Genomic DNA, 10,860 nt, shown 5'->3' with positions numbered 1-10,860 from the left:
AAAATGATACAGAATTTGAAAACAAGATGATAGGAAATTAACAATGGTTATATTGCATATTGTTATCTTCAAAATAGTTGCTCCGATTACCAGATGCAGGCATGCAAAATTGATCAAACAATATAAGCATTAATGGTACCTTTCAATGAACTAATGGAAGGTAGTAGTACAATTATTTTAGCTATCTTGTGTGGTGTGTGTGTGTATATATATATGTTCCTTCTTCTTCCCTTTCCCCCATTCCAGTTATACTTTCCTTTTTGAGCAGTTTCTTTCCTTTTCACAGTGTCTGTTGTACCTTTGGGATAACAGTGTATATTTTATACTTGTAGCATATCCCAATTCCAGCCAGCCACATTTCGAGTGCTCCCTAGTCTCATGTGGCCAGGGGACACCATGTTGGATCTAGGGGACACCATGTTCTGTGTAGAAGGTGGGAGCCAGAGAGGTATCAAGCAATTGACCTTCAAACGCTTTTCAAAAAGATGTATAAACCCTAAAAATGCTTTTGCTTCCTGCTGAGCCAAGATCAGACATATGCTTGGAGGTGGGGGAGAAATTGGGGTAACAGTCCTATCAGTGTCACTGGCAAGTGTGGGTCTCAAGTCTCACCCTCTGCAGCAGTCAGTGGTGTTCCTGTGTGACCTTCAGAAGTCACGTAAGCTCTCAGAACCTCTGCTTCCTTGTCTGCTCTTCCCAACCCAGTCACAGTTGCCAGAGGCTAAGGTGGGTGACAGTGTGGCTGTTAGTCTGGTTGGGCCAAGGCCCGGATGCCCAGTGCTGAGGGTCCCCTTCCAGAGGCGAAGGTGACGGCTCCTTGGGCAGCTGGAAGAGTATGAGATTGCCGGGTTCCTGAGCTATCTCTGAGGTCACCGCTTCTGGGACCCAATGGGAGAAGCAGAAACTCACAGGCAGGACGTGGCCAGGTTCAAGGAGGCCTTGGTTCCTGTTCTGGCTCAGGTTCAGCTGAAGTCAGACCACAGGTTCCCCTTTCTCAGGAGGGGACCTGATAGAGATCTGGCAGCCTCCCTCCAGAGATGGGGCCTGATGCACGAAGCCGCATGTCCCCCTGGGCTCCTGCAGCCCTCTCCCCAGTGCAGGAGCTCTTCCTGGGAGTCCTGAGGACGCTCAGAAACATTAGAATGAGGGGATCCGTGAGCTCCAGCCCAGACCCCTCCTCCACAGATGGATGAGGAAGTACAGACCTGCCTGAGCCATTCACAGTTGTCCCGCCTCCTGGGAAAAAAGTCCCACAGGGAAATGAAACTCCTTCACCCAGGTCAGGCAGCCCTCATAGTCTATTAAGCCATGCAGTGGAGGGCCAATCGCATCTTCTCTCTCTTGCTGGGTCTGAGAGTGCCTGGGCTCAGTTCTACCCCTTTGTGTCTGGGGGGATGTTCAGTTTAGGCCCTGCTGGGGGAGAGACAGTTCTTAATATAAAGCTTAATGCAATCTCCTCCTAGCTGCACACTGAGCTCCTCCCATGTACCAGGCAGAGGTCAATGCATTTAACGCTTGCAAAAGCCATGCACGGTGCGTGTTGCTGTGCTCACGTAACAGGATGAGAAAACAAGCACACCGCAGGGCCAGGAACTGAACCAAAGTCAGCTGGGCTCAGAAGTTCACGTGCTTGACCAGGCTTGGCCAGTTCTGCACAGGCCCGGAGGAGGGTTTGGCCTCGTGACATCTGCTTCCCACCCACCAAGGTGCAGGGTCCTGAAGACACACGACACACACACAGACACCTGTGTTCACACTGCCAGACCTGGCACTGCAGAGGGTACAGAACACAGAGAACCCTGCTCATTGTTATCCTTGAATAGCAGTTACCACCCAATACATCCAGAGCAAGGACGTGACTTACATTTCTCACGTGTCTGGCTCCACCGTTAACCTGTCAACCCCTCGAGGCCAGGGCCCTCATGTCCTTCTCTGTGAAGCTCCAGGTGTACCCCACGGCAAATACCAAATAGCTGTCCATGAACACCCGCTTGGGTGGGTGAAGAAAGGACTGAATAAGGAAGCAGGAGAAAGAGAAGTAGGTTTTGGGGCTCAGAGCTTTCCTCTGTCACGTACTGGCGGTGACACCTCAGGCAATTTCCTTTCCCTTTCTGAGCCCCAAAGATCTTATCCCTAAAATGGTAATAGCCAAAGCTCACTCTCCTCACCTTGCAGGATTTTTTTAAGTGCTGGAGTTGGAACCCAGGGCCTCATGCACACTACACAAGTGCTGTCCCGCTGAGCCACACCCCAGAGCTACTGCACAGTATTTTTATGGGAAGCAAACCCAGTCAGGCAAGCGTTGGAACCTTCCCCATCCACACCCTGAGCTTGACTTGACCTTCCTCAGTCCCTGCCTGCCTACCTGGGGCATCAACCTCGGGACTGCTTTTGCTTCATAAGCCAGCTTCTATGTCACCTTGCAAAGTCCTTCTCAGAGTGTCCCCAGCTGTGATCTTGGGGACAGGGAGCAGGCACTGTTCACTTTTGCACCCTCATTGCCCACCAAAAAGCCTGCATCAATGCACGTGTCCAATGAATGCTTTTAGACAAAAGCCTGCACTCTGAAGCCAACCCGTGCTCTAGGAATGTAATTTATCATTATTGTCTTATGACCAAAATGGCAAGCAAATGAGTCTTTGGAACCATAGAACAGAAAGCCAGCTCAGTATCCCAAAAGAAAATGTCATGTTCTTTTTAAAGCCACTTTTCTATTTGCTTCCCCCCTACCATCATGTAAAAGGACAAAGTGTGACACATGCATGAGGATCATTTCCCTGGTCTTGGCTCACCAAGGGCTCCCACCGGACACAGAGTCCATGCGTCCATGCAGCAGGAGCACAGGTCACCAGGATGGACCAGGAGGCTGGGTCTGCGCTGTCTTTACACTTCTGTATTTTCATCAAGGTTACATTTCTAAGAAGGAACGAAGACAAAGAAGGAAAACCTGAAGCAGGAACTTGCTGGGGCTGGTGTGTGCACACGGCCAACAACTTGGATTAAGAAGCCCAGGTTCACCTGCTTCTGTGAGAGGCCGGGTGCCTTCAGGAACTTGGTTGTGCCCTCCTAAGCTGAAGTCTAAAGACGGGGAAGACCCAGAGGTACACAGTGGCCCAGGGGGAGAGCTGAGGGATGAGCTCGCTCGGTTTCAGAAAGGAAGACAGGGCCCTACCTGGGCCTCTTCCAGGGCATGACCTGTAGCCACATCCTGCCGACCAGCTTCTTCTACTGCTGGTGACTCAGCCCCATGCTGTGCTCTGCTGGGAATTCCCCTGTCTGTTGTGGCAGAGGGGAAATGGGCCTCCAACCTTGGGTCAAAAGAGCACGAAACCTATTAGAGGCTCTGGTCCTCATCCAGCCTGAGACTCAGCCTGGGCATTGTCAGCAGCCACCCCACCAGGACCCCAAATCAAGTGGGAAGAGAAGTAGGTTTGGGGGTTCAGATCCTAGCTTTATTCACACCTGATGTCCATGCATCCAGACCAGCCTTCCGGATTGGATTCCAGCCCCTCCCTGTGGCTCTACCGTGTGTAACTTGTCTCCTTCCCTGCCGGCCTCTGTCCCCCGTGAGGAGACACAGCAAGACCTGACTTCCTGAGGTGCACCCCCAGCTCCCGGGGCAGGGCACGAGCTATAGCTTCACTGGCGGATGGAACTCAGCTTGTCTGTTCCTTCGTCTGCAAGATGGGAACAAGGCAGACCTGACTCCAGGAAAGACAGACAGAAGATGGATTGGAGACGATGCTTGGAATGGCTTCGTGGCCATTTGTCTTGCAAGATGGGGAAGGCTGTCACTACCACCACGTCACTTTCCCTCCGGCAGCCTCAGTTCCTTCCTCTCCAGGCCAGGAGCCTGTGCAGGAGCCCTGGGCCTGGCAGTTCTCCGGCCTCCCGGGCCACAGGTGTGGTTCTTGGATCTGTTTCACGCACTGAGTTTCTCCCCAGCCACAGGAGCAGGGAGGAGCCTTCAGGTCAGGTCCTGCCTCTGCATTTTTTTTTCTGCATTTGGAAGATAAGGAAACTGAGGCACAAAGAGGGGAAGGCCTTGTTCAAAGTGCACGGCCTGTTGGAGGCCGGAGGGTGATGGAGGGTGAAGAGGCAAGAAAAGGCCCTGTGTGTGGAAGAAGAAGCTGGTTTAGGAGCTGGTCTGAACCTCAGCTCTGCTTGCTTACCCGCTGGTACCACCTTGGGCAGTTACCACCTTCTGGGGCCTCAGTTTCCTCATTTGTAAAGACAGGATGTTGGCATCCTTCCCTGAGGTTGAGAAATAATGATTAATGGATCCTCAAAAGACAAAGGCATCCTCCTCGGCCTGGTGGGGTTAAGCAGAGGGCAGAGAAGGAAGGATGGGGAGCATGAAGGTGGCTAGGCCACCACTCTCAGGATGTCCTCCTGGATCCTCCACTCTGTGGCCTGGCCTTGCAAAGGCTATGGAATCTACAGCTTCTCACCCGTCCTGGGAGAATGTGTTTCCTCCTCAGGGACACTAGGGCAGCGCTCCATGCCCTACAGGGTGCCAGTTACAGAAGTGATGTCTTCCCTGACCCACAGACAGCCCCTTTCCAGAGACCTCCAGGCAGCAAAGGTGGCCCTGATGGGGCACCTGCAGTGCCAAGGCTGATCTGGGAGGAGACTGCTGGGGCCAGCCAGCCCGACCTCACTGAGCCCGGAACAATCCCAGGCACAGCGTGGTGGCTGCCGCATCTCCTTTAGCGCCCCAAGGGGTGGGGAAGCGGAGGCTCAGAGAGGTGAAATCATAAAATGAACCAGGGACTCTGTGCCTAGCACGTCATACCATTCACGGGTCCAGGTCTCAGTGGCTGTCAAAACAAGGGCTACTCTCAGGCCACCTGCAGGTGGGGAAACTGAGGCAGATTGGCCAACCTGTCCCAGGTTACTCAGCTAAGCAGTGTCTAGACTTCAGTGTCTAGACTTACACCTGTCTGACTCTGAGCCCTGGTCCCAAGGCCTTCCTGGTGCACCCTTCTGCGGTAACCTCTAGACTTAGTGCTTGATCGTCTCCCCTAGAACCCGAGAGGTGAGGTGGGGCGCACACCTACAGCCTGGCTCCCTTGTCGCCCCACTTGCCCACGGCTCTCTTCTCCGGTACTCTTGGGAAGTGTCTGGCCAGCCCTGGGACAGAGCCCCTTTTATCCAGGGGACCTGCCTCTGACCACTTCTCACATCCTCCTCGGCGAAGAATGTCACCTTGCTCTGTATCTGAGGCCCTCGTGGTTGGCTGGGGAGGGGGTGGTGGGGGTAGGCATGAGGTTAACCTCATTGTTGTCTTATATGGTCATTTAAATCTCCCAGGGCTTCCTCCAAGGGCCAAAAATAATCCGGAGACGCAGCAGCTGCGTCCAGCACACAGAGAGGACCCGGCCATCTGCTTTGGTTCAGAGCCCTGTGTCTGTCTGTCACTCAGCCTCTCTCCCAGCTCGGCTCCATCCTCGCTCCTGCCTCCAACCATGACTCGCTTCTCCTATGCAGAGTACTTTTCCCTCTTTCATGCCTGCTCTGCACCCCCCAGGTCCACAGCGCCTGCCGAGAGCCCGCCGGCCCGGCCCCCCGTGGGTTTGTTCCAGGGGGTCATGCAGAAATACAACAGCAGCCTGTTTAAGACCGCGTAAGTGACCCCCGCCCGGCCCCCACATCACCAGGCTCATGTCCCCAGCTGTTGTGGCAGGGAGGGTGGGGACAGCTGAAGCCCCAGGATAGCAGGAGCCACTGCCAAGTCTCCTACCAGGCAAGCCCTCCTAGGTGTGTCCCCCTGGGCCCAGGTGCTCCTGTGGTCTCCTTCTGACCCCTTAGGTGGCCCAGGCTGGACCTTGTGTACAAGAGGAGCCCCATGGGGCTTTGAATCCAGCAGGAGGGAGGCTGGGGAGACGGCCTTAAAACCCCAGAGTCCCAGAGGAGCTGGGAGGTGGAGCGGAGGAGCTGCCCCATCTCTGTCTGTCCTGCCTCACAGTCCCCCACGCCCCCCTGCAGGGCCCATCTGAGCACATCACAGATCTCCAGAACCACAGCTTTGGCTTTGCTTGCGCCTTCATTTAAGTGTCAAGTACCAAAACCCAGAGGTAATCTTGGCCGCAGGAGGGGTTCTGTTTACTTGGCATGGTGGGATCCTTGGGAGATGGCTGTGTCTCTCTCTCCCCTCTCTGCCCCTCAGAGTGACCCTAGAATGGCTAAAAGCAGGAGGGGGCTCCATGCTGTCGTAGATCGGGGAGTGGCAGCGGTCCTCACAGAGTGGTCCTCATAGAGAGGAGACAGCCACCAGCCGCTGCTCTGTGTCTCCTTCCCAGCCTTCCAAACCCTGTGGCTGCCTCATCCCTGGTGCCCAGGTGGCTTTTTTAGTTGGAAAAGAGACAAGGTTCTGGTCTCCACAAACTGCTACTTCCTGCTTGCTTGCCTAAGAGGGATTGGTCCCCCTGGGTCTCCCTTCTTTGTAGGACGAGGCTGGAGAGGACAGTGTGGCCCCCAGGTCCCATCTGGCTTGCAGTCTATGGTAACCTGACTTCCCCCAGCAGCTTACCCGCCCTTGGGGCGGGGATTGTGAGCTCACAGAGGAACCACCAGCGTGTGGTCTGGTCCTCCTCACACCACAGCTGGAGAGGCCCGCGCTGTCAGTGGGGCCCCAGATCCTTCCCATGACACTGCAAGGCTATGAGACCAGGAAGCCCCTTCCCTTCCACATCAGTGGGGTCATACTGAGACCTCCCAAGGAAGGGGACACATACCCAGGACCAACGGGGCTGCTCCTGAGTGGCACTCATCCGGGTGGCAGATGGTGTTGATGGGACCTTCAGGACTTGCCCGGTCGGTTTCCCATCATCCTTGCTGGTCTGCAGCTTCGCTGACTTCTGTGCCCTGATGCTATTAATAACCCGGGAGGCTGAAAGTCAAGAGGAAGTGCCGAGCCCGAAGGAAGTGACTGGGAAGGTATAGGGTACACGGGCTTATCCTGGGGACCCTCAGAGCCCATCCTAGCCCCTGGCGTGGAGGGACCCTGGGCAGGAGACACGGGGCTATTTATGCCAAACCCTCCCCAGAAGTGGACTGGGAAGTCACAGCAGCCTCAGTACTGAGAGTCTCTCCAGTGACAGGGAAGGAAGCTCAGGGAATGAATGAATGAATGAATGAACACTCAGTAATGAATGGATGAGTGAGCAAAGTGACTTAATGAGCCAAGCAAAGATGTCCTTCACCTTAAGCTTGACTTTTTTTTTTTTACATTTTATAAGTTTTCAATTCTAAAGGCTTCAGATTTATTAAGCTGCTAAGTGTTTCCACTTTCCAGCAGCTAGATGTGCTGGTAGTGAGGCTGAGGGACAGGAGCAAGGAGCGGGTTAAGTCAGAGGCTCACTGTGCTGATGGGAGGGAGCACTCCGAGGCCCGGGCAGCCCTGCAGGTAGCTGTGCTTGGTACTGTGCTCAGGGAAGGCATTTAATTAGTGCCGAGCCCTCCCGTGGGGTGTGTCCATCCCCGTACAGGCTGCTGTTCGTGCCCGTGTCCTCTTGGTAGATGAGGTCTTGGCATGGCATTAGCTGCAGCCATGGTAACCACAGGGGTGGAAGGGCTGCCCACTCCTCCTACAGCCACTGGGGTGCAAGGGCTGAGCACTGGTCTTGGAACCAGCTTAAGGGACAACGAGGATGGAGGGGTCCCACAGTGACCCTGGGTCGTGGCCACCAGCAGACCCTGCTTGCATTCTGGAGTCAGGCCCCCTAGCCCTGCCTCTGCCTACACCCGAGACTTTGCTGTTTCTTATTCTCACAGGCCCATGGACCCCGTGCTAAAGGCCATTAAGGAAGGCAATGAAGAGGCCTTGAAGGCTATGATCAAGGATGGGAAGAATCTGGGACAGCCCAACAAGGAGGGCTGGCTGCCGCTCCACGAGGCTGCCTACTACGGCCAGCTGGGCTGCCTGAAGGTCTTGCAGCAAGGTGAGGCCAGCAGTGGGAAAGGGCCTGGGGAGGGACAGGCAAGGTTACCACCACCACTGGACAGTTGCAGTCACCAAGCTGGGAGACAGAAAGTGACTTGACCCCACCTCACCCCAGCCTGCACCCCCTGCTGCCATCTTTCCAGGCCTGTCAGGACAGAAGAGCCCGATTCCTAGAAAAGGAATGAAGGAGGGCTTACTTTTGGGACAGCCACTGCCAGCATGTTCCAGAATGTTCCAGGGGCTGATTTGGTGTGGAAAATACTGCAGCTGCACCCGAGCCCTGCCAGAGCTGTCTGTCTCCCACCAGCTGTGGGACCCTGGACCAGTCTCACTGCCTCAATGAGCCCCTTCTGTGCTGTGAGCTGGATTCAGATGGGTAACACCTGTAATCAGGTGTCACGAGGTCCTGATGTGGCCCAGACCCCACAAAGTCCTGCACATTCCAAGAACTAGCTACAGGAGAGGTGGGGTTTCCACAGTAGTACTTGGAATGCAAGAGGAGGACAGGGAAGGGCTGGGGAGGGGGTCAGGAAGTCTTCCTGGAGGAGAGGTGGAGTCTGAGCTGTACTTCTATGACCCAGAAGCAGAGCTAGCTCTGGGAAAGGGCAAGGTGGAGGCAGTCCATGGTTAGCCACCTTCAGAGGAGGCCATACGTGTCCTGACTTGGAATTGGGAAGAAACCGGGACTGCTCTATGCTGTGAGGTGGGGCCCTTGCTTCTTCATGCATTTCCTGGTGTGTCCCTTTAGCTTACCCAGGGACCATCGACCAGCGCACCCTGCAGGAGGAGACAGCTCTATACCTGGCGACATGCAGGGAGAACTTGGACTGCCTCCTCTCGCTGCTCCAGGCTGGGGCAGAGCCTGACATCTCCAACAAGTCCCGGGAGACACCACTCTACAAAGGTACGCCCCGCCCACATCGCTTCTCCCAGGAGGAGTCCCAGAGCTAGGTGGAGGGCCATTGTGCATGGCTCCCAAGTGGTTAGCTTTGAAGGGGGAGCCCTGTCCCTGCACAACTTATTCCCCCAAATCTTTAATGCATGCGTGTAAATGCCAACATTTCCAAGTGCTCTCCAGCCCACTCTGGCCAGGCAACTTGAGGGATGTGGAGAGCTCACAGATGAAATGATACAGTCCTTGCCTGCACTTTCCCAGCCCACTAGTATAGAGGTGGAAGCCACTGCGGGGGTGTCAGAGAGGGGTTCTGAGAGCGGGGAGGCTCCACAGAAAAGGTGCTTGAGCTGAACCAGAACAGGAGAAAGATTCGAGCTGGCCAGGCCAGGGAGCAGCATGGGCAAAGGCAAAAGGTAGGAGAGGGAGGGTGCATACCTCTGAGGTGCTCATTAAACACAGCAAAACCTCTGGGCTTCCTCAGGGCATCATCCACAAACATTCACTGGCTGCTCTTGAATGACCCAGGGCCAAAGTCCGAATGAGCACTGTAGCTACCATTTATGGGGTGCTTACTACGAGCCAGGCACTGCTCTTTTCTTGGGTCCTTACACACATCTCTGTACAAGGTGGGATAGGAGGTAGACACTCCATTTTATAAAAGAGGCTCTAAGGCACAGAGACATGAACTGAGTTGCCCGGTTCACAGCCAGCAAGGTGTGACCCTGGGCTTGCAGCTCAGGGACCATCTAGTTCATGCCCAGTAGCTTAAGCAATCAGCTTGGTCTCACAGGAATGATAGAACTTTTGTAGTTTGAAAGCTGTGGATATCACTCACTTTCCATGACTATGCGCGCTGACACTTGGAATGTCTTTTGGCAGAGGAAGTAGGGGCCAGTGAATGTAGCTATGGTGGGACCCAGCCCCTATGGGTGTCATAGCTACTACCTGGAGCCTCAGCTGTTTCAAAGAGAACTCTCAGGAAGCTGACATGTCACAGGCAGGAGTTCAGTCACACTTCTAGGCTCCAGGCAGAGGCCTTACCAGTCTGGTCTTCCTCAGTCCTCTTAACATCCTCTCTCAATCACCCCTTGACCTCCCATTTCATGGTGAGAAAACCAAGGCTTAGAGAGGTAAAGAGCTGGGACTTTGGTCCTACTTGAAACACTGCACAGGGAGCCCCTCTCCCTGCCCCCTCCCCTGACACTGGCAGAGAGAGGCTTCCAGGGAAGGTGTCCAGGTGATCCCAACACCACCTGCAGCTCCCTGAGGAGGCTTGGCCAGAGCCCAGGGGAGGTTTGGGGTCTAGAGACAAGATGAGATGTAAGAGGAAGGATTGAACAGATTGACAAAGACACACTGTACTCAGAAGGTCAATTTTATCCCAAACTAAATGAGCCACCTTTGAGGATGGGATTGGAAGTTTAAACAGGAATATGAACAGGAAAATCATCCAGAAAGTATGGGGAGTGGTTGAAGCTAAAGATGGATCATGTGTGTGGGACTAGAGCAAGATCAGCCCCGAGAACGTGGGGTGCCCGAGGCAAGCCAGACGAACAAGTTGTTAGGCAGAGGGGTTTCACCTGACATCAACCTGCCAAGTGTTATGGTTTGTGTCTGCATGTCTCCCCAAAGCTTCATGCAGTCATGGGGTGGGCTTCTATTCTAGACTTTTGATTGATCCATAGTCCAATGCTGGGATTATGGATGTGAGTGCTACACCCGCCTTGGGGTGGATAGTTTGCATATGTAAGGGAGAGAAAGAGGTTGCCTGCTGCCGCTTCTCTCTTTTGCACATGCTGCTTTTGCTATGTTCTGCCACCATGATTGGTTGCCCTCTGCCATGTGCCATCCTGCCTTGGAGCCAGCCAAGAATGGACTGAAACCTCCACAGGCTGTGAGCTAAATAAACCTTTCCTTCCTTAATACTGGGTGTCAGGTATTTTGTCTCAACTAGAGACTAGAGAAAAGTAACCAAGACACCTCCACAGGCTGTGAGCTAAATAAACCTTTCCTTCCTTAA

At 54.2% G+C, this 10,860-nt stretch overlaps 1 protein-coding gene across 2 annotated transcripts in view; it reads left to right on the top strand.

Moving 5' to 3' along the window:
* The window catches only part of Asb2 (ankyrin repeat and SOCS box containing 2), a 36,099-nt gene that overhangs the window by 11,114 nt on the left and 14,125 nt on the right, over positions 1-10,860 (top strand). The window contains exons 3-5 of one of the 2 annotated variants that reach the window (XM_005390356.2): positions 5,531-5,626; positions 7,777-7,943; positions 8,694-8,849. In XM_005390356.2, the coding sequence (XP_005390413.1) occupies positions 5,531-5,626; positions 7,777-7,943; positions 8,694-8,849 (419 nt within the window). Of the gene's footprint in view, positions 1-5,530; positions 5,627-6,581; positions 6,940-7,776; positions 7,944-8,693; positions 8,850-10,860 lie in introns of those variants that run through there. The other variant, XM_005390357.2, reaches the window with a different exon arrangement.

Source organism: Chinchilla lanigera, unplaced genomic scaffold (genome assembly GCF_000276665.1).
Source record: "Chinchilla lanigera isolate Chin_1 unplaced genomic scaffold, ChiLan1.0 scaffold00037, whole genome shotgun sequence".
Classification (NCBI taxonomy): domain Eukaryota; kingdom Metazoa; phylum Chordata; class Mammalia; order Rodentia; family Chinchillidae; genus Chinchilla; species Chinchilla lanigera.
The sequence above is the reverse complement of the archived record's forward strand: the minus strand, read 5'-3'. Positions and strand labels throughout refer to the sequence as shown.